The 25,665-nt window shown below is 30.4% G+C and overlaps 1 protein-coding gene across 1 annotated transcript in view; it reads left to right on the top strand.

Annotated features, from left to right (window-relative positions):
- The window catches only part of LOC143178080 (uncharacterized), a 124,002-nt gene that overhangs the window by 19,294 nt on the left and 79,043 nt on the right, over positions 1-25,665 (top strand). The window contains exons 5-7 of the mRNA XM_076376523.1: positions 15,211-15,356; positions 15,928-16,025; positions 23,052-23,261. Of these exons, the coding sequence (XP_076232638.1) occupies positions 15,211-15,356; positions 15,928-16,025; positions 23,052-23,261 (454 nt within the window). The remainder of the gene's footprint in view (positions 1-15,210; positions 15,357-15,927; positions 16,026-23,051; positions 23,262-25,665) is intronic.

Genomic DNA, 25,665 nt, shown 5'->3' with positions numbered 1-25,665 from the left:
TTTATTTATTTTACTCTATTTAATCAAAACTAGGCAAGCTTGAAATTATTAATTGTATTACAGTTTATAACAATTTAACTGAGTGTGTATTACAAAAAATGCGATAATACCAAGTACTGCAACCTCCCATGGTTGCACGCAATGCGCCAAAGATGGTAATTCGAATATGTCACGGAATAGTATTTATGACGCATACATACATTCTATGTGGGTCACAGATTCGAGAGTTGTAAATTCAAATATCTTTATGAAGTGTTACGTTTTTTTAAATCATTTCTTCTTGGAAAAATATTTTCCTGCCGGTTTTTAGATTCTCTTCGGTTGCATGTTGATCACTTTCAAAAGGTCAAATTTGTTATTCTTCTAGACAAAATTACGTAAGATAGTACTAAATACAGGGCGATAGACAATAAGTGAAAGAACATTTAAAAGGTGATTCTAGGCGTCGAAAAAAGACAAGAATCAAGAACAATGAAATTGTGATTTATATTACACTTGTTTAAATATTGGTAAAATTCGATTAAAGCTCGAGTAATTGAATGACACCAATATAAGCGCGAAACTTGTGATAGGGAGAGTAACAATCATCACAGTCGTTGTCCAAGTGGAGTGTCACAGAATTTCATCCCAGTTGTACGACACGAATGCTCTTTATGGTTATGATGGCCACTGCTTTCTTATTCTTAATTTTCGTCTTGTTTTATTTCAAAGCGTCATTCAAGTTTTCTCCCTTTTACTGCTAAACATGTATAATTGTCATGTATAATTACATATTAAAGAAATGGAACTTCAATCGTGCAAACTAATTTTATTATATAATTTGATTAATTACAATCTCAATTATGTCTTATTGAGCATCATTTTCATCGAAGAAAGGACAAGATTGATTAACGTGATGTTTGTGAAGATATTATCTCTATTCTCAAGCGTCGAAAACCATAAATCTTATCTCTAAAGCAATTAAGCTAATATACTACCCTGAAATTTTAACACGAGTTCGAATCTTCGACTGGTCAATTTATTTGTGTAAATTTATTGTATTAAAAACTGTATCGCTAAATAACAATCGGTTCATTTCTTTTTTTGGCAATGGTCTATCACTTACTGTCTACTAAATTTTTGTTAAACTTCTATTTGTTAACCAAAGAAAAGCATTTATTCCGCATTTATTAGTGTACAGAGATCAGTTAAAAGCCCATTTATATAATCGTTGAACTGAGCACCAGCCGAGCAAATATTATAAATACTAGCGAAAAATCACAGACACACAATTACAAATGATAAAACATTATGAATGCGTGTTTCTCGGTGTAATCGTTCAGCTTGGTTAATCGATACTATAAATTGGGCTTTATAATGTCAGCAAATCGGGAACGAGTCATGTTGGTTAACATGAAATGAGACAAAAGGTAGAATTTTTATATTTATAGCCTTCAATCGTAAACAAATGTTAGGTTCTAAAAAGGTATTTAAATTATTAGAATCTAAACTTCACCAATAAATTTGTCAAGGTGTTATAAATCACTCAAAAGATATTATTTCTATTGATTTAATCATTTTTTTACGACTTTCGTAAGTAATAACTTTTTTACTAATTTTGTGTTCTTTATACTTAGATAACGAGCTCTATTTGCCTATGAACTTTTTCTCTGTCTTGTATTGCATTCACATTTTATTATACAATTCAGTCCTTTTATGAAATATAAAAACGGTACAAAATTAAAAAAATAATAATCGTTATAGAAATATTTGAAAACTGTTAATTTTTCTTACATAAAGTCTATTTTGAAAGAAAGTATGCAATATCATGTTTGTTTTTAAAATATATGGCATATTTAAGCAATTAAAAAATTAAGACTTCAAGATCATTGCAATATCTTAAAATATGTTGTTTTGATAGACACTAGCTTCTATAGGTTTGATCTAGAAAACTAAAGCGAATTTGTTTACTACTAACACCTTCTATTCCCTAATTCCAAATTACAATTAATGTTGCCACATTTGATATTCTTGCGCTAAAGACTTGGTTGATTTTTATGCCAACGATTATAGTTGTTATGAGCCGAGGGCTAGACAGTCTGACCGAGGGTCAGGGTTTTTGGAATTTTGTTATTGTTTTATGGACGAACCAACGAATAACTTTGCATTCGTTGGGACCCACTTCACGGTCGTGGACGAACCAGTGCGCAATGGCCAACACCGGGCGCCACTTGTAGGTTAGGAAAGGGAACCTTCGCAAGGATTACGAAGATGTTAATATAGCTTCGTAACTTTCAAATTTATAATATATCTCGAGCGGTAAAGATATAATATTTGTGGGATCCTTACGCGTTCGCTTCTTATTGGATTTAGGAGAGGTTTTGATTGAACTAAGTCCAATTTAACAAACCTTATAAAAATGTTTATTATTACGAGTTTAAGTTTGACTCAAAGGAATACAAGTATTTATGAATTCAAGTGTCGCGGAACTAAGTCCTCTCTCTCTAGATTAGGCACAGAGATATGCGGGGGACGCGTCGTTAAGACTACATTAAAGTGAATTTACTTTACGTACTGTACTCTAAGATTCTGCTCGAAGGAGAACTAATGCTCGATCTTGCTTCCAGTCTAAGTCGCGTACTAAACTCGAACTGGATTGGAAATGAGCTCGCCAGACCGAATTTCTTGGCCTTTTTATACTCAAAAATCTATTGGAAAAATAATTGGGAATCGGCTGCATCACAGAGATTCCGAGAAAAATTCAATGATATTAGTTTCAAAGAATTCTATTAATTGGGTGCAATGGAAATGCCTATCGACCCTTGCATGGTGATTTTCAGGCAAAGTCAAAGGTCTCGGAAGGAGCTTTGAATCGAGCCCTTTCATAGTTGCTTCACGTAAGTCGTCTGGACTCGTAACATAGTAAAGAAAAAAAATACAATCGATATGAAATTTGACGTGTAGTGATGTGTCACGTACTATAATTCGGTAGCATTGCTTTTGGATACTGCGCGAACAGAACCTTTTGTCTCAAAAAGCGGTCGATGTGATCTAATCGAATAGCGAACGTGTCGACACGGCTTGTTCTCAACTCGATAACTGTGTAAAGGTTGGTTTACATTGTTTGTCTAACCAGTGACAAGATACTACCAAGTTTAAATCGAGTTTATACCGTTAATTTTTCATCAATATTACATGAGATCTTCAACCCTCAGAATAGATATCAGGAATTGGACATTTTAGTATTGATGAAGAAAAAGAAAATTTAGAATATTGCACAATTAATACAATGAAATCATTTATTTAAAGAAAATGGATGGTTTCTTTACGACTTCTCATCGTTAGTACTCACTATGAATCGAAATTTATATTGTTTTTTCAAGTTACTTTTAGTCTAGGTGCCCACGCAATTCTTTGCACTGGGAATCCTTCCTTTTCTATTTAATGAATAAGAAAACAATCGATTTATAAAATTCTGTTAAGTCTATAAGCCTCAGCCTTTAGTTAGAGAGACAAAATAATATCATATAACAGTAAAAAAGTAAACAATAAAAAAAAAGTAACAGTAAATGTAAAAGTCAAATGTTTGAAAATAAAAAATGCATGATTTAAAATAGTACTCTTTTATCATTATCAGTTTTAGTTGTAAGTTTCTCCCGAGGGATAAAGAAAATATACAGAAAAATACGACGTAGTGCAAATTTAGACGCACAAGTTCCAGATTCATAAGGTACCTTGACGTAAATTGAAATGATCGTGTCTGAGAATGACGTCAAAGACGAATCTTGCGATCCTTCTCTTGAATACATGAATATGTAGTACATGTACATAGGTATTTCAGTTTTTTTCAAGCGTACGAACGTGTATTTACATTGTCAGAGGTTTTTTAACTGTGTTATTGCTGCACAGAAATTTTCTCTCCCTGCGTACAATGTCTGTGTGTTCAATTAAATTTTGCTTATTTTTCATTACGACAATCATTCGTTTCTTTTATTCATTTGTTGATGGAAATCGTATACTTATTACTATTTAATTTACTCACGTGTCTTTCAGTAAATTTTATATCTATTTGTCCAAGGTGTCTATGTTATAATACTACCATTATTTATTTATCATTGATTTCTTCTTCTTTCTTTCGTAAATATTATTTTTTCTATAAAGTCACGTATTCTTCTGTAAAAAAGAGTAGCTAATTTCGAATTGTTGATAAATATTAAATAGATCTGTAATCAAATGGCAAAACCTGATATGATTTTTAAGTTAAATAAACCAATACATAAACCCATATCTCATGCTTTGCCACCTTGCTTTTTCTTTAAACTACGTGATATTCAAGTATCATTTTTTGCAATCTGATAGATCTCATTTATATGCACAGAAAAGAGTAGATTTTTTGATTTTGAAAAAACGTAATATCAAGTTTTACCATCTGACTATATGTAAAGTTAGTAACAACGCTATAGTATAAGCCGAACCAGATTTTACTAAAAAACAAAGAAACAATTGTATCTACCATGAAAATTGCTAAACAAGATTTCATATATTATCAGAATAAATGCTTACGTTCATAGTAAAGGAGTGAAAATATTTTATGTTATTAAAAAAAGTTGGTTTCTGGATTGGTCAGTTAGACATATCTCTGGATTTGAATATTTTAAAAGAATACTCAAAATGCTCGTAAAAATGTTATTGCTTGAAAACCGACAGTTTAGAATGGTGAATAAGAGTGGTAGCACTTTCGGCAGGAAAACATAAAAAAGGAACAAATAATTGTCATAAAAAATAAACTAAAATTGCCAGATATTAATATTTGAACAAAGCTAGTAAATTCTTTTGTGTATTCTTTAGGATCACTACTTAAATTTTCTCTCATTTGTTGCTGAATATTTTAGATAGTTGAATATGAATATTTTAGATAGTTGTTGATAGTCTTTCCATTCTGTTCCATTAATTTTAAAACTACTTAAATGAGCTTTTATTACAAACTAATTTCATTTTCCAGATTGTTCCATTAGTTGTTTGCTATGCAATTTCAAATAGTCTTAAATGTCACCATATTTAATATTCTACTAATCAAAATTAAATTAATGGAACTTACACCTCTATCTAGTAAATATATCTATATGTTTTTAATTTATTTAACAACAATTTAAAATACTATACTAATATAAAAGTTTAGTTACATATGTTTCCGTAAAAATATTATAAAATAAATGTATCACTCACTGCAAAATTTTCAAAATTTAAGGTAATAATTCATGTGTAATTAATCTTTGCCTATGCATATATTAGTTAATGAGATACACTTATTAATTTTTAGAACTTCGAATATAGCATAATTCAGCTTTTGCTAAAGATATTAAAAATGAAAGAGGGATAACAAAATGTAATGTGAACAATTTACATACACAAATTTTTGTAATCTCTAAATCGGTGCTTAAATAAGTTTTGATGTATAGGTATATGTTGTTTCATTAATATTGTCACGAGTTTACCATAAATGTTAACATAGATCTCTTTAAAAACTCAATTAGTGTATTCACTGTGTATTTAACTTACATGTAATTCGACTGTGAAAGAAAACAGAAAAAGTACGTAGTAAAAAAATTTTTAATGAAACGATATTAATTAAACTATAATTTATATAATTTCAATATTATTACTGGTTGTTTTTAAAACTTGAATATGTTGGTATGTTTGGATGACAGGATTTTTGCACATTTTGTCCTTGCACTGTGCTCTCGAGGAATTTAAATTTTGCTTATCTATTCGGTAAAAAATAGTTCAGCTCAAGGAAGTTCTAACGCCATAGCGACTCGTTTAACCAGAACACTTTCGTAAAGTCTAATGGTCCTATTCTGGGTAGATAAAGATTTCAAATATAATAGGAAGTAAGGATTGCAAACTCATAGGAATAACATTTAATTAAATGTGACTACATAGTCTTGAAAATAATTAAGAACTTTTATGTACAGAGAAGGAATATTCAAAATAACATACGTATTTTAAGTCGTAAATAATAGATTTAATAGATTTATTATTATTAGTATCTTAGGTCGATGTGTTGAAAATTCCTAATTCCTAATACTTTCAAATATTTAAATTCCTGTTACGACCGGGAGAATCAACAGCACACTTCAATTTATATAATATATAAGAAAAATATATGCGTATATTATCAAGCTTTACGGATGATTAATATAATACAAACAGTACATACCTATATCAAAGTTAATTTTTATATACTTTAGTTCACAAAACATTTAGTAATAATAACTTCAACGTCAAAGTGTTCATGATTTATGTTTGTCTAATATGTTTAATATTACTCCAATATTCAACAACCGAACAACCTGTTTATTATATTAAATATACAGAGTGGTCCAATAAAAAAAGCTTTGTTCAGAGTGAAAGTTTTTTTCATTATTTTTCTAAAAATAAACAAAATAAAACTTGCTTGATATAACAGGGGTCATTACTAAACTTTTGTTACATAATAAATCCTTGTATTTATTTTAAGAGTTGTTAAGAAAAGACAGGAATAACCTTCATACATGTTAAGTTAACTCTACTTCACCTAAAACAGAGTTAATGTGATCATAAGATAACCTCTTTTGTACCAGATTAAAACAAGCGAGTTAAAAATATAAGTTAAAAATACATAGTTACTTCTGTAAAGATATTTTAATTTTTTACTAAGAAATAATTTTATTTGTATTTTCCACAATTCCAAAATTTAAATTATATTTTACGAGCGCCATAACTGAGATTTATGACATTCGGTTATGGATAGGGACAAAACATAAGAGGAGATAACAGCTGCAACTGCTGTAGAATATGTGAAATTACTTTATTTTATTGCAACTCAACGATTTCATGTGTTTTATTTCTATTTTATTGGACTTTGAGTGTGTGAAAGAGGTTAGACTCATTTGAAAAAAGTTTGGGCAAAACAAATGTATTTTGAAAAATTGACAAATTGAAAAGATCTGTTAATCGTATTGAATTAAACATGTTAATAGATATCTGATAATCCAAGAAGATTTTCAAAATTATAAAAAACTATAAAATAATGACATTATTAGTTATTTCGGAAGAAAAATCAGTTTTTTTTTATAACTAAATAATGAAGAACCATATAAAAAAAAACCTTCGTTACTAGATGCGGAATCTCACGATGGATCTACGTGCAAGATTGGAAGTCCAGTATCATCAGTGAATACACCGCATTACAAAAAGGAAGTTTTAGGAAAAATGCATTTAAATTCTTTTTCCTTGTTATCTGCGTCGTTTCATTCAAAAATCTATAATTCCATTAGTTTTTTGAAATTTTTCACGAGACCTTCTTAGAATATTCTTAAAATGTCAGTCTATATAAATATATAAGGAAAAAGTTAGTATTTTAAGACTTTCAAACGGTTACTCCCGTTTAAGAAATGACTCTAAAGTGAAAATATAGTGAAAATTAAGAGTAATAAAATTGCGGGTGAGCTCCATTTGTTAATTATAAATGTTTAAAGTTTTGATAATCAGAATTTAGGCGAGCAGTAGTTGTCAAAGCCGCTGACCGGGTCAAGTATAGAATTGTCGCATCTGTGTGAGGTAAGTGGTCTCTTGCGTCAGTAGCTATGACAACCACTTCTCTCCCATCACTTGACTTCTATCATATACTTCACGTTGGCACGGTTCTAGGCAGTTTGCTGAGTTGCAGACGAATTTGACCAAATCTTGAAACGCTTATAACTGTCAAACGGAGGCTGAATCGTAATTTCATCCTCCTTAGCTTCCATCGAAGTGTACATATAATATTCAAGCTCTCCTTCTAATACTTGAACACAGTAAAAAGTCTATAAAATACGAAATCTAGAATCATAGTTTAAATTTTTTAGATTCAATTTTTCACCATTCTTAGTCGAATACCCTGTATTGTTCATTAGTTGTACTTATCAATATTGGAGTACTAGTATAATGTGAACTTCTAAGAATTAGCCCTTCACTACCTATAAAACAAGCAATAGAAATATGCAACAGGACCCTGTATAACGAGATTAGGAAATTGCTGGGATTTAATTTTTTACTTAAGGGGGTATTTTGTTTAATAATGCAATTTTTTTTAGCTCTTTGGGATTTTTCTTCAGAGACGTCGTAAGACTCTTTTATATAAGTTTCGACACAAATGTTTATTAACGTTTAAAGTATATAAATTATTTTTTTAAAGCAAAAATAATAAGAATTATGTGAGCTGCTTTAATTTAAATATCTTACTGCTGTGTCTGCTTGAGTCCGTTCCGTTAATTCGAAACAAACCAAATATCATCTTGTTTAGTACGAATGTGTTTATCGTGTGAACCTCCGAAAATGAAAGATTTTGATAATCAAAATAATTGCAGTAGTTTTAAACTTAAATACTGATTTTTTCATTTTTTTTGTAAATAAAAAGCTATGAAAAAGTATTAAAAAAGGTATTTAAAAAATATGAAGGAATCAACATCTTTTAAAATCCGAAGTTCATGCGATAGGGCTCTGTCTATTAATCTGCCATTTCAGGTCCATATAATTGTCCTTCCTTCTATTCGAAGTGCTCCGATTGAAACAGGTGCAAACACATTTTCGAAGACATATACTTTAAAAAGATGAAAAATAAATATTGATCTCTGATGGTCGGGTCCCCTGACTTGTGATGTCGCTTTTCTAGCTCTCGTGAATGGTGTCCTGTAGATGAAGGAATCTGGTTTATCGAGTCAATGAGAAGGACGCACTTGCTCCTTCAGATAGAAAGAGAGATTCGATCGGCTACACAGTCTGAAAATGTTGCTTGAAATACCCATCTAGCGTTGGGCCCCTGCCGAGCGGTCGCTTGGTCGCCCAGGACTCAACTCTAGAAAATCGAACTGTAATAACAATACTTTAATGGATCACTCTACCAAATTAAAAAAAATTGTAATACATTTAGCCCCGTACTTAAGATTAAAGAAGATTTGGCAAGCGTCAACCACAATGAGAAAATGATGCAAGCAGACACATTAGCAAATGAAGAATATACAAATTCCCAAGCTCAACAAAATTCAAATGACGAAGAAGAATCGGCACCTAAAAGAAAACATCGGTGAAATGTAATTTTTAGCCATTCTGAGAGTAATTTTTATTTTTACCTGCTCTTTGACATGAAGTTATGTTTGGCATAAAATGAAAAATTTTACGTTTATGTTGTTTCAAATAAAATAAATTTCATATTATTTTCTGTTATAAAAAGAAGTATTTATTCAATTCTAATTTTTTGCGCTCGTGGTTTCATATAACACGAGATTCTTATAACGTGGATCGTATCTCTCGCATTATAGGGGGTCCTACTGTATTACATCACATTATAACGCAATATACAGAGTATTCTAGAAGGAAACCGCATCTTTTACCAAAATATTTAGTAGGTTATACTGAATCAGAAAGGTCACATACACCATCAGTTTTATAATTTGTTTGCTTGTTTTCGAGATCAATTGTTCGATCTATATGTTAAGTGTCAAATAAAGTGTTAATGGCGCAATAAATTTATACTGTTATCTCAATTTATCGTTTGTCAGCTTTTCCGATACAATATGAATATCGACTGTTGTCTATAAAAAAACATTTAAACTTTCACATTTCATGAATTTCTTTCGAAGTTTCGATTATTTATTTCAGCTCAACGATTTTCAAGTATTTATTCTGTGCATTGTTTGCTGCACCCGCTTTTTTATAACTTTCACATTATATTTGCCATAAATAATTCTGCTTTGATAATTTATTGTGGTGCATAGAAAAATGAGTTATTAATATTTTAAAATTTAACGTAGATCAAAACGTGTAATACAGATGTTAACAACTTTTAACACTAAAACTACCGAGGGTGACATATATCTGTTTTTATTAAAGTGTAAAAATGATAGGTCTTTGTTAAAATACGTAATTCATACGAACAATCATGAGTTATACACTTCTCTACTTTTATTCGACATTAGTAGACAAAAATTATTATATACTTGCAGAAGAAAATGTTTATAAGGAGTAACTGTGTCGGTAATTTGACCGTTCTGGTAATTTTAGTGTTAATAGTAGACATCTATGGTATCTTATATTTTCGCAGACTCATTATTTTAAATTGATTCACTTATCATGATTGAGGAGTTGGTTTCCCGAAATGTTTAAACACGCAACCTCACTATATATGTATATCTCTAGAGTAAAACCCTGAACATGCCTACATAAGGGATATTACGGAAATATTAAAATAAATGCCTATTATTCAATAACTTTGTCTTACACTGTAATTTCTACAACCTTTTAAGAGAAAAGAAATATAGGGTTTCTTTTGATTATTTTAGTAAATTCTAAGGTATAGAATATTTTTGCATTTTCGGACAACAATTGTTCGAATAGGAGAAAAACATCGAATTTTAGTTTTAAAACTTCTTGGATTTATTGGGTATTTTAGAAATACGTGAACTTTCAACCTAGCTTTTAGGACATCTTTAAAATTATGAGTCTTTCAAACTTTGAACAATGAACAAAAATTTGAAAATAATCATTTAATGAATTTTTCTAATTCAAAATTTTAGACATAAATTCAGAATAAACATTCTTGTAAATATTTAAACAATATTTGTTCAAATTATATCATACAAGTTTCGGAAATTTTTAGATATGATACTACCTAGAAAAGTAGAACGAAAATCAAGAATGACGAAATTGCGTTTGGTGCTTCGTTTCAGAGATCAATTACTGAGAATGCGCCTAAAATACGTGTGAAATGTTCCTGGCTTCGAACTTATTCTACTGTCAGAGTGCCTGACTGTAATCAAGTTAGACAGAGCGAAGTCAATAGGATAAATACTAACTCAAACATATTCACGCGTGTTTGTTGGAGTGCCTGACTGTAATCAAGTTAGACAGAGCGAAGTCAATAGAATAAACACTAACTCAAACATATTCACGCGTATTTTAGACGTTTTCTCAACAAATACTAACATAGAAACGAAGTCTGAAACGTAGAATCACAACAACTTGTACAAAAACATTAATAACCTATAATTAATATTGTCTCTCCATTTTGAAGCCTGTATTATTATTAGAAATAATAAAACCCTCGTTAGTTTCTTGAAAGTGCATAAACCTATTTTCAATAAATTTTTTTAGTAGGTAATGGAAGATACTTCATCTCCAGGCTCTGATAAATATAGAACATAACGAGAAAATAAGAATTGGGATTTTTGTCGTTTCTTAAAATAATTATCTAAATGCGTTACTTTATAACCATATTCTCTTGGGTGTTTGTGTTCAATGTGATTGAATGTGCGCTTGAGGCTCATCTCACGTACAGCTTTGATTGCAACTAACAAGAAGCATCTCGATAGTGCACAGAGTTCAGAGGAATTGCTAGCCTTAAAGCAATAAAACCATGTATACATATACACGTACATATTGTATACATGCCCATCTGAAACCACATAGGGGAGAGTGGGTCAAAATGGAACGGGTAAACAAATCAGAACATCGCTGTCTTTCTTTCACAGTAACTCGTTCACAGTTACTATCGTGTAACTAGAAACTAAATGATTCCCTCAGCAATTTGTGACAGTTATTATTTATTATTATTTGTATACGTTATTTTTCGTTTGATAAAGTTGACAAAATTTCTGGTGACGAATTACCATTTCTTTTAATTTTCAGTTAAAGATGTTGTAGGAGTAAATTCAACACATATTTTGATGTTTTATCTAATCCTTTATTTCTAATTGAAGTGTAAATATTGGTTATTAATTAAATTACCTCATATAAAATAACACAAGACGCTAACAGGGGGGGAAATAGAACATTTAAATATGGGGTAAATAATATTCTTTTCTTCTCCTAATACAGTAATATATTTCTTATATTTAAGACTTATATTTATTGTCTTTGTACATAAATTAATAATTTTTCATTCATAAAAATAAAGTTTCTGTACTTTTACATGGCTTCCAATGAATGTTCCATTTTACTTAATTACTTGAGCCAAACGAATATTTCAAAACTTCCAGAAAAACTTATCTTTCTTCCTTGTTAAATATCTTTTTTATCAAAAAGTTCTATTTTTGTGTAGTCTAAGGTCTACTTAAGGCTCTTAGTCTAGCTAAATAGTTCTTTTGCTTACTAATTTGTTGTTAACATAATCCACAGTTAAGTGTTCATTAAATTACTTAAGTGTTATGTCCGACTCTCCCCTACCCGAATCATCCATATCTAAAAAAACGTAGTATATCTAAACATAATATTATACCGCACATTTCTAGTACTTTACAATACTTGGATAAAAGTATTTTCGATTTGACTCAGCACAATTTATTCTGTTTTCGATTTACCAAATTAACACTTTTGCGCCTAAGACCAATTACGTAAAAATCAATTCCACTGTGTCGAAAGGATAAACGATGCATGTGTACAAGGTATTTTTTAACCGATTTTGTTCACATATATCTCTTCTTCAGTTACAATTTATTTTATTGTGAAATCCTGTTTATTAGCAACATTTCTTGTGAGAAAATCCTGCTACGTTTTCTGTAATCACTTTACAAAAGGAGAGTTTTAAGAGTTAAGGATCCATTCATGACGCATTAGCTATCCCTTTTCGAGGGGTTTGTCTTTCTCGTGAAAAGAAGTGTGTGCCATGCTAACCCCTAAAACAGCAATCAATAGCTATCGATTGGTTGTCTCCTGCCATCAGTTAACGAACAAATGTCTCCTCTCCCCTCCAAAGTTCAAGGACCGAAGACTTACATGTACATACATTTAGAGTATAATGTTACAATAATATAAAGTAATGAAGAAAGGAGACATGTTGCGTTTATATTTCAAATAAATTTATATATAAACAGAAAGAAAAGAGAAAAGAGGCCGTGAAAAATTCAGATTTTGCATAAATCATTTTTCTTTAAGTTGGATTTTGTCCACATGGTGTGTTTACATAGCTGGAGCTTGTATTTGATCATACAATTATTATGCAGATGCATGCATATATTGCAGCCAATTGACTGTATTCAACTGTTACTTTTAAACTGTAGACTATAGATAATGTGTATTGAACTGAAAGTGAAATTGTCTATTCCCGCTTTGAACGCTTTGATCAGATTATGGTCATCGACGCAACACAAATTAAATTCTACGTTCGACTAATAGTTAACGTAGATAAGCAGAATGTATATAATATCCAGGACCTTATATATTGTAATCAGAATATAACATTATAATCTTTGAAATAAAATGTATAAAGTGTTTCTTTTTTTTTAGAAACATAAATGACCACTAAATATTACGAAAAATGTTCGATTGTAAAGTAGTTGTTAGTGAAGTAATTAATTCACTCTACAATAACAATTAATCGGATATTTGTTAAAATTTGTAAATGGACAACAATTTTATCACAGAAACTTTTTTTGAGTAGACCGAGTGTAGTAAATAGCAATCAATTTATTAAACAGTAAATTGTTATTAGAGTCATAAAATTAGCTTATTTCCCTGTTATTATCTTTGACTGATCATCTTATTGTACTTAGTTTCTGTATACAGTGTGTTCTAAAGTATATCAACATAACTCCAGGGGTGAATTTAATACACTAAAATAAGAAAAAAGTTAATATAAACATATGTCCGCTATGTTTATGAATAACGTTTCTTATTTCATATAAGACCTCTCTATCTGCCATCTAAACGCCATTTTGTAGGCTTGATCTTAGGCGTACACGACTGACAATTCTATAGGCCTAACTAAAGACTGTTTATAGATTAAACAATGCTTCTTTTTCTACCTAATGGGTAAAAAGACAATCGATATACATATACAATTTTTTCTTTTGATGATGTTTGAAAACTTTCTAACATAGTTCTGTAATAATTTACCTTTGAACTCATAATGACATGTTATACAAATGCAGATATAGCAAACATGCATTTAATGTATGATCTTGATAAATGCAATACTGTCTTAGCAAGATTATATGGAGGACGTTTTCCTAATACATGTTTGCTAGATAAGAAATTTTTGGAAAACTACATGAATAGCATCGGGCTACTGGTATATTCCAAAGACGCTCGCTAAATGCTGATAGATGCAAACCCAGGATGGCAATAGCTTTAGAAGAACGAGTCCCCAAATGCATTGGCCAAAATGACAATGAAAGCATTTGAAGCATCACAAGAGTAAAGAATGTAGGATACAATTGTGTGGAGAGTTTTAAAAGATAACCATCCATATCCATATCACCTTTAAAGAGTTCATGGGCTTCATACTGATTTCCTTGCACGTGTGATCTTTTGTACCTAGTTTTCACAGACATATGTTGCTAATCGGCAGTTTCTAAGTGCTATATTATTTACTGATTTCACTAGAAACGAAGTAGATTAATTTTCACAATTGTAATGATTGAGCACATGAAAATCTGCATTCCAATACGCAATGAAAGCTTGAACATTAATTTAGCATTGACGTATGGGCAGGAGTAGTTGCTGACCATTATATCAGTTTTTCTAAATGAGAAACTAATTGGCCAAGTATGCACTAAGTTTTTAAAGGAAGACTGAATTATTAGAAAACCTAATAATTGACTGAAATCGTGAAGTTGTCAGTTGTATGTAGTTTATATACGATGGTTCTCCACCTCATTGTAATCCAATAGCAGGATAATTTTTAAATGAGGGATTTTCAAATAAATAAATTGGTTGTAGGGAGCAAATTTGAACTCTAGACTTAAATTCTCTAGGTTTCTATTCATGGGGATAAAGTCGTATATACTTAAGTATATACTTTAATACGACTTAAAGTCGTATATACTTAAATATTGGTTTGCAACACATCTATAAATAATGTTTAGGAACTACGAACAATACGTGATAATTTTACACAGATGAAAAGGTCTATGATAAAACGTGTAGAAGCCTGTATACAAGTCGAAGGTGCCTACTTCAAACAATTTCTATGAACTTTGTTTCTTATTTTAATGTACTAAATTCAGCCCTGAAATTATACCCCCTTATTTTGGAACACTGTGTATAGTTATACAACAATCAATATTAATCGTATAATGCACAATTAGTTGAAAAAAAACTGTTGTTTCTAGTTGTCTCTGTATTATCTGTAAAGCAACAACTATAATAACAATTTAAAGTTATATTATTAAGGAAGCAAGTGTAAAAATCGAAACACAATGGCTAGATGGTTAGTTACAGGGTGGTGGCGGTGGTCGCAGGAAACAGTGAAGCAGTCACGTTGAGCGGCCTCAGAGCTGACACTCAATACCAACTCTACGTCACTGCCGTCAGAGCAGGCAAAAAATATCGAAGCCGACCGATCGTCTTCCGTACACTCGGTAAGTTTTAAATCTGCCTTTTTTGTCAAAATGAATTTTCCATACTCTTCTTCTCTCTTTACTTCGTTTAAAATTTTCGATTTGGTATTTTACATCCTTTTGCTGCTTTTTAAATATATTTTTTACTAGTGAAATATATTAATAAAATTTTAATATAGTCAAATAGAATAAAATTTAAGAAACATTGAGAGTTTATTTTATTTAATCTTCTAAACACGCTTTACTATCAGTGCCTACATAATATTCAAATTATAAGACATACTAAATCAGAAGTTAGATTTATGACTTCCGTAATTGACAAACGAGATTCGTTTAATGTGCTAAATGTTTACTTTAAAAATACTAAATATCAAGAATTACTTATTATTCAATGAAGGATTCATTTGGTATTTTATAATATTAATGAGATTACGTTAATTTTATACATTCCACTTATATATTTTACGTCACTTTAATAAATAATCCTTCGCAAGATTTCACACAAAAATTCATTTTACACGAATCTTATTTCCCCTGTTAGTATTTGTAATAGTAAACTGTTTAATTAAAATAGAATGTCTAAATATTTCAGAGCCACCACGGACATCCCCTCAACAGGATGCAGCGGTAACTGGTGGTCCTCTTCCTCCTCCTCCACCCTCTTCCCAGCAGACGCAAACCTACATACAAGTAAGTTTAAAATGCATACTTCAGTAAATTAATTTTAAATAAATTAAAATTTTTATTTCATTAAAGACAAAATGAGTAAAATATCTGTTTATTACCTACTGACATGATAAGTATAGCTTTAAAAAGTATAATAATTTATTACAATCTCAGACCTATACATTTATACTATTTTACATCATAGATAGGTACTATTTACATCTTAAGATATTATGCACAAGTATAATAAGAAGATAATATATTTCGATAAAATTTTTCTATTAATACAAATATATTTGTGCAAAGCCTAACTTCTAATAAACCATATCTAGATCATAGTTTTAAAATGTAGGTAAATATCAAATATTTCTTTTAATAATATGAAATAGCTCCAAAGTATAAATACTTATTAATTTTTGAAGCTTTTCTAATGTATGTACATTGCTTTGTTTGTACTGCGTTCTATTAAACTCAGAAATATTCTAGTCTTTTAAAAAGGGAAGTTTTTTTCTGTTAATGAAAAATCGATTTCTTCAGGATTTTATTAAAGAAACTATATGGCATATTATTTTCAGTGTTCCATTGTTTTTTTATTGAATTTCTGTAATTGTTTTTGTGTTTAGAACCTACCTTCGAAAAATGTTTCACATGCATCGGAAACGCGTTGTATATACATATAATAAATCGAGAGAGATGTTTGAATGAATAGAGTGAGTAAAAGTGAATAAAATCGGAATACGACTCCAGTTATAAAGGCTCTGCAACCGTAGCGTGAAGCAAAATTTATAACTTGTAGCTGTCGTTATCGTGGTAAACTACAATCGAAATAGTAGGGATATAAATTTGTTGTAACGAAACCGAATATAATGCCGATAGTCAGCATTATATTACATTTCACACTTGTCTGCTTTCGAGGGACACCACCGCAAATGGTGGAGATCGCGACGAAGATTTACGAAATAGTGTAAACTTTACTTCAGAATATTCAAGATTATTTTATTCGTTTTTTCTCATATACTAGCATTAGACGAATAGAATCCAAAAAAAGTTACTTTCGCTTGATGAAATGTGTACAAGTATGTAATTATCTACAAATGAGAAAAATTCTAATGATCCACCATTGAGAGAATTGAGAAATTAAACTTCCTTGATCCGTCTTTCTCTTCTGGAAAAACAATGTAAATTAAGAGAATAATATAAAATTAGAAACATTTACAAGTACAGCGAGTGTTTGACAAAAACATTTAAGTCTTATCCAATGTGTAATATCTATATAACAACGTTCACACCACCACCCAATCGTAAATAATCATAATGCTTCTTTTTTGATATTGAATCTCTTGTTGTTTTAAATTTCGTTGTAAATTTAATTTTGAAATACATTTGTATTGATACATACTTACTTTGAAGCCATTTTTATTTTTGAATTTTTCCTTGCCTTCTTTAAAAAAATTAAGCTGACATATAGCCATAAAAACTATTGAATGGTATTGTAGAAACTTCTAAGAGTACCTATTTGAAAAATTATTTTGGATTTTTTAAAACAAAATGATAAAAAAAGTTGCATGGACCCAGTTTGCAGATGGCGTCAGTAAAAATAAGGTTACAGACGGAGAACTATCTATAGGAATTTACGGGCAAAAAATTATGTACATGTAAAACCGTGTTTTTAACGTATTTGATAGATTATCTCGATGCCATATTGGCTCTTACCCATACTCCGTCCAATGAGTGCAGTCGACAGCTGTAAACATAATGCATGTTGGCGATGGCAGTTTAGACATATTAGGTCATATTTTATGAATTTTTATTGATCAAAAAAATCTACTTCACGAACACATTTTCAGTTTAAAATGGATTGCTTTACGTGGAATTTGAACAATTTGTCGAATTTCAAGGTACAATTTTTGTAAAGTTCTCGAAACATACAGTAGCTCAATATTCTCCTAATTTTAAAAGAAAAATGGATCAGAGTGAACCTGAGCTAGAGTCCCTATTCTAAATAATTACTTAGATACCATCAATATTATCGAAGATCGAACCTAAGTGAAACGCAACGATTAGTCAATGTCTGTCAAATCATTGACACATCTCTAAAGTTTAAACATAGATGATTAATACAAGAATTATTCACATGATAGACTACCATTTATAAAGGCATCTCCAAGTCCACATCAGATTCAATTAATTCTGAACTTTTACATTTGTTCTCATTGTCAGGGTTACCTTTTGTACTAATAAAACCTTGTACTCTTGATCAAAATTAGTATTCCTTTAGGGATTTGCACACGACCAATATTATCGACATTAATACTGTTAATTTAATTTGACAATAATTTTGTCAATCTACTCCAATCTAAACGGTTGAGTTACAAAATATCAAAATTTCATCAATATTCAATCCTCATTCCTTCGATATAAACCGAAGATGCACAACAATATTGTGAAATACTTTTTGATATTGACAATATCATTAGCCATGTATGGGTCCCTTTTAGTCTGAATCCGTTAATAGTTCGAAACACATCCCACGTGGTGCTCGTATCACTTCATAACAAGGTTGCCACTAATATCAGGGTCAATATCGGGTGTCAGCATCGGTTTCCTTCCATGTGTTTAGAAACGTTCTACGGGTAAACGTTGATTTTGAGTTAGTGTACGAAATTCGTATACATGGCCAAAGGTATGTTTAGCAGCATTTGATAATAGTGGCCGTTTCCTAAGAGCCGCCAGATTGTTGTTACATGGCCATGCGTGATTACATTTACCACGGGTTACCGATGCTGCTATATTATTCCAAAACCAGCTTCAGAAATGATGATCTTGTTTATTCAAATTCAAGATAATGAATAGCTAAACAAATAATCTCTTACAATTGAATTTTTATAAAGCTTTTAGAATCTGAGATGATCGTAGGAAATGGATTTCAGTTTTTTATAGCTTCATAAAAGTTAAGCCGTAAGATATACAAGAAAATGTATTAAGACTTTTTTGCTCTACTGTTGCTCTTCAATGCATCTGTAAAATTATAGAATCCTCTGACTGTTGGTTTAATGTATAGGCATGTTAACATTGGGTATTATTACTGTAATTACAGACAGATCTAACAGTATGTACTAGAATATTTTAGGTAAAATTCGGGAATTTTTTTTTATAGGTAATTACTGACATGAAAAATGTAATCTTTCTTAGAGAATATAAGTGTAAGTTTCAATTTTTAAAAAGTAAAAACGATACAAAATGACGAAGCTATTGGCCGTTCCTGCAGGTAGAACATTGATTACTAGCCATCGCAGTTGGCAAGAACTGCTGATGTTTGTTCCTCTTTAAAACAGGGATATGTAATTCAAACTAGCTCAGTAACCAAAGCTAAAGTAGTACCTAGCCTGTGAATTTTTATGGAATTTTATATTTTTATAAACACAGTTATAGAAATGTAACCTAAATGAAAATTTGCGTCGCTTTTTAAATACTACAATTTCCACCTATTTCTCAATTTCTCATATTTTCTATATTTTTGAATATTGTATCTATTCTGTAACTCTTTATGTGCAACCATCGCTTTAGGCTAATATGGGGGAAGCCTCTACGTCAGGTCATGAGCTACAAACGAGAAAAATGGAATAAACGCAATAGCCACCCGTGGTTACTGGGCCTCCCTTTATGCAGCTGTTTTTAAAATAATGCTACGTATATTTGTTGGAAAAATAATTATTCGTAATTTAATTCTAGGCAATTTCATTGAGTGGTTGATATGAGAGGAATGAAACTGATCAGATTTGGGAGTGATTGAGTGTGAGAGTCTAGTAGAATAGCTGTAGAATCAAATTACAACGCACTACAATTTGTTTTGTTTTATAGTGAACCAAACATACCTGTTTGCCTGTTCAATTCTTGTATGCGTCATTACAATTGAAACCTATTTTCTTAAGAAATTCACAACAATATTGTTTACACTCTGTTTACCTGCACACGCGAACGCTTATTGTCTTCGTCATATAAAGTTAGAATTTTGCACAAATCAAAATATCATAGTTTTACTCATCACTTCACACAATAGCCTGATTATTGAACGGAACTGGTAAAGCATTTGTTAGTTGTAGACTTTACAATGTGTAGAGTATGAAAAAAAGTAATATATCTGTAGATGTAAAATGAAATGACCCAAGTTACATGTTTTTGTTCCAAGAAATTTTGATTACTGACATATTTTTAGATATTAGCATTTAAAATTTTTATTTGAACCATTCTTTTTCAATGAAAAAATACATTTAATGCCCTTTGTTCTCTCTGTAAATATAAATTCTGTATTCTAGATCTCACTTAAGGTTTTAACTCGAAATTTTTGAAAGTGTATCATAAGTACTTAGTTTTGCCTTACAGACATAGAGGTATCTTCTATTTTTCCAAGTTGAGTGGTTAATGGAAATGTTCCACTCTATTTAAAGGTAGCTAAAGTGAAAACTATATTGAACACGATTACGCTTTTAAATTTTACAGTATTCTTTAAGATTGTTTAACTTCAATTAGATTTGGTCAATTTGGATAAAGATTTATATACATTTTGTAAATTTAACTTTAATATTTTAAACTAAAACTATGTTTTATGTATGACATTGCAAGTACTTTATATTTATTAATATTTTCTTTGAATTAAATTTAATATACTATTTCGTTTTGTCAAATGTTGATTATATGTGGGTATATTACATTTATAGAAACAACTTTTGCAATGCTTAACGCAGTTATGGTATCAACATCAACCTATTGTTTTAGATTTCGTAACCTTCGTAATCTGTATATGTATAGATTGTATGTAAATTTGATCATTAATTACATAAATAATATTTTGAGCTTACATAGTACTATGTAGGTATTTAATTGATTTCAAAGTAAGCAGAAAACATAAAAAGAGATAGATTTATTACATGTATAAGGTATTCACATATACCAACGTAAATTTTTACTTTATCTATGTTATGAGATAAATTTTTGTTTATTTAATAAAAATAATGAAACATAGGTGTGTATTTATTCTATAAATGTATTTTGTGATTAAATATTTTTATGCCGAGAACTTGAACTAACTATACCTCTCCTACTGGCCGATAGCACAGCGTGAGAGTCATTTTTGAACTGAAAAGACGTTGCCAGCTACTAAGGACAGTCTTGGCAAAATACACTGGACTCGAATGTGTTAAAAACAATTTCTTTTATTTACAAAGGTATACTCATACTAAATATTAGACTTTATTATTTATTTATGCTATCAAAAGGACTTAAAAAATCGAAACTGTTAACTTCGGCTAATATTAACACTACATTAGAGTAATAGAGTAATAAGAGATTTTTTAATAATATGTAACAAGAAGTATATCTATTAATGACAGTGATAGATTAGAAAAATCATTAAATGTTGTCGCTTTACAGCGCTCAGAACCATAGGAGTCCTTTAAGACAAACACTGGATGTCCTAGTACTTGTGGTACAAGCGGAAATGTAGTGATTTGACATGAAAAAATAAATAAAAAATAGAGAACAACATTTTCTTGATATCTTGTTTTGTTTTTGAAAAAATTAAGTTTGAATTACGATCGGGTGCTAGTGTATTTAAGTACAATGTTGGGTGCTTGAAGCGTATATGGGATAAAAGAAGCACTCAGGGTCTGACTTTTGACTTTCTCTACTGTAAACTGGAACCATTCTCCTCTCCCTGTTTACTCGTTAAATATTTAACACCAGGGATCGAAATAGACACTTATTTTTCGTTTTGAAAAAGGGCTTGCTCGAGTTCATATGTTTTATTTAAGAGAATATCTGTTCCTATGACATTTTTGTGGGAGAAGATGTCATGAGGGAGGAATATTCGCGACTGGACTATTGACCGTCTCTACTGTAAGCTAGAAACATTCTCTTCTTTCCGTTTACCTCTCAAATGCCTAAAACTGTATTACAGGACTTTCAACCTCGGCTAAAGTTCAAAGTCAATTTTCTCTAAAACGAAGCATCAGCGAATGTTATTCTCTATTTTTGACTTACTTTTTTATATAAAATCACTATGTTTCTTCTTCTACCACCAGTTCCGCGACATGCCCTAAGTAATGATTTTAGTACAAAATCTTTTTCAGACAGAAGTTGAATGGTCACGGGAGATATAGTTTGACATAATTAATTTTTTATAAATAAATGTATAAAGGACATATTTTTTGATGTAGTTCGTAATTCTGTATAATAAACTTTTGATCTACTTATGTCAAAAAACCATTAGTTTAAGAGATATATTAACGTCAAATATACGAATTGGTACGACTGGAATCAGTGCTGCATCTCCGAAAGTTACTCACAGGATATTACTTCAGATAAAATCTACGTGGCTCAAATGAGGGCAGATAGTGAAGTATTCGATTTATTCATGTCACATGAGTTTTTTAAATGGAAATAAAAATGTTTTTGTCGCGAAAGTAACAGATAGCATGGAAACTTTAATAATGTCGTCACAGTAGATGTTAAAAAAGATTCAAAGATATTTAATTGCTAATATTTCGAACCATGCAGATTTTGTTTGAAATAATAATTACTGTAGTTGTGACTTTCGGAGTTGCGCTGATAACAATCATACCACTTCGCACATTTGAAGTTAAAATATCTCCTAAAGTAATGGTTTCTTGACATAAGTAGGTTAACACTTTTTTTTACATAGAATAATGAGCTGCATTAAAAACTATAACAAACAATATACGATTCTATTTAAAAAAAAATTAACTCGATGTTCATATATCCCTTATACATTTATTTACTAAAAAATTAATTATGCTAAACTATGTTTCTCCCCGTAACAATTCAACTTTCATCTGGACCTAATATCACTACTCACGGCATAATAGAAGTGGTTCCAGTTACGTTCCCCACTCTGTGTATCAATTATTATAGTTGGTGCATGTAGTCTAAATAAATAATAAGATTTTGTAACAGTTATATTTAAAAAATGTCTGAATACTATGTACTTCTATATTGAAAGCCCGCATATATGAATGATTGCGTGAGTTACAGGTCCGTGGTGTAGAAGTGGGTATAGTGGTGTTGGTGCTAATCTTTTGGGCGGGCGCAATAGCGCTTTTCTTCAATCGTTGGGGCAAGATTCGCATGCTGCTACCATATCAACCGGATTACAAAGAGCAGTTAAAGGTTCCTGGGACTGGGGTATGTGCAGGGGCGAACGCTGGTTACACGCAACACTCGACTGAACACACCTGCTCTCAGGTAACGCATAATTACACAGCACTCTCTCGATATAGTAATTTCTCACAATCAAATGCATATAAATTTCATCAGTATACGATCTTCCGTTACTGAATTGTTCCAAATAGTTAAGCTTATCTTCTTACAAAGAAAAGATGCCCTTTTATGTTTCCTATATTAATTAACGCTAGTGGCTAGTTAGGTAGCGATTAAAAATTTAATACACTAAGTGTTTTTATTGAAACAATTGTACATATATCAAATTGTATGGACATTCACAACAAGTGAATACCTTTCGTAGTATAGCAATATTATTCCTTTTTTTTATTTATTTGTTACGTAACGGTATCCTTGATAAATGGCAATCGATATAGTCTTTTGATAGCTCCATAAATATACATATGTAGTGGGTGTTATTGACCATCAAAGATGTGATTTTGTTGATGATGAAATGGATTGACAAGCATCATAGGTATAATACTACAATGAATACTATGTATGAAGCTATGAAATCAAAAACAATGGATCAGACATTGAATAGCAGTGACTGTTAACCATATGATTTTATGAATAGGCGCTATTCATATCCTCGCCATACGTCTTATCTTACCACAAAAGCGAATCAAATGAAATATTTAATATAAATCTAATCCGCGCTAAACTATAAACGTTGATTAAATATTTAAAATTCATATAATAGTATAATATTAAAAAATATATAACTAAATTGTATGCATCTAATGTAATGTTGACCAGAATAATTTTTAGATAGTACATCTAATCAAATGTAAAATAAGTGACTGATTGAAAATATATAAATCAATTAAATATCACTGTTAAATTTTATAATAAGCTTATACTTTTCAGAAAATCACATATATTTCTTAATAATATTTGCATCTATATAATTATAAATCTTTTAAATAGGCATATATTTTGTTATAAAATGGAGTTACACATTGTCCAGGAGTATTACTTGAAATAAGGTTTAAATTGTTAAATGAAATTCGTGATCAAATCGTACATGCAAACACATTTCAATATGGATCGATAATATATTATGATTTGAATTTCAATCTTGTTTATTCATTGTAATAAGCCGTTGTAATCCTACAAACCCCTTTTTAATTAATGCTGTGATATATTTTCCAATTTGTAATCCAACAAATAATAATCTGGTTTGTCTTTCTTAATTAAACACTTGATTCACCTCTGCACAAATTGTCATGCTTACAACTCATTTTTTTACATTATATTGCAGATCATTTTAATTCTCTCTACTCTTCACCAACTTATCACAAATAACGTTTCGTTTAATTGTAAGTTTCAGAAAAATTTACTAAAAAATTATTCATATACAGATTAATTTGTAGAAAATATATAATTCTGTTCACTGACTTTTGATAAAACAAACAATATATTGCATGATTTTAGAAATCTCTAACATAAATTTTGTATAAATAATTATGAACCACCTGTGTTTTTTATGAAAATATTAATGAAAGTTTAGAAACTAATAAGGGAAGATATTTGTCTAATAAGTAGTCGCTACAAAAATATAACGTAATAAATTGCCCCATAGTAGGCTATATCGCCTACTGTAACCAGGTGATGACAATAGCTCCTGGTCCCGAGAGACGCTAAAGCCTTTAAGCATTTCGCAATATTTCTGTCATTTCCGTTTACTCTACTGATCAAAACATTTTTAAGTACTTTACCACTTGACTGATTTTACAACCAATACTTTCTATATTGTTGTGGTAACTACGCACGTGTAGTTGCAATTATGTTACGAAAATTATAAGTTTAATAATAACGATATACTGTGGAATAACCGAAAAAAGAAACAAAATATGATGAATTTATTGATAATTCTGTTAGTTTTTTATTAAGCAAAGAAGGTTCGTCTTGAGCATTTGAAAACGACCTGAAGGACACCTTCAGTATAATATTAATGTTATGGGGTAGAAGAATAGGAAAAGTGCAGAATAAGATAAGATACTGAGTCAGTCGCGACTATTCGTATCAGATATCTATATTTTAAATAATTAAAATACAGAATTGGCATACTGTATTATTGTAACCCAATTCGCTACTATCTCTGTCGATACGCAAAGGTTGTGGGTGTGGCCTGATCCAGGAGAGTTATTGCTGTCAATTGCGCAGTAGGGTATTTGACCTGAAATGCCGGATAAAATTGTTTTAAGCTCCTGTGAAATTTTAAACCTCCATGACTTTATTAGAGTTCATGTAAAACAGATGAGGAAAAAAATTATCTTAAAATTTATACTTCTTATTTTGATCACTTTAAATCGATATTATTGAAGTCTGTGTTCGGAGGATAGACTCAACTAAACTTTCGACGAAACATAGTGCTTCATAATTGCATAAATGAGAAGGGTGTCGGTTTAGACAGAAAAGTAAG

Source organism: Calliopsis andreniformis, chromosome 4 (assembly GCF_051401765.1).
Source record: "Calliopsis andreniformis isolate RMS-2024a chromosome 4, iyCalAndr_principal, whole genome shotgun sequence".
In the NCBI taxonomy this organism is placed as follows: Eukaryota; Metazoa; Arthropoda; class Insecta; order Hymenoptera; family Andrenidae; genus Calliopsis; species Calliopsis andreniformis.
Note: the sequence above shows the minus strand (reverse complement) of the source record. Positions and strands in the feature narration are given on the sequence as shown.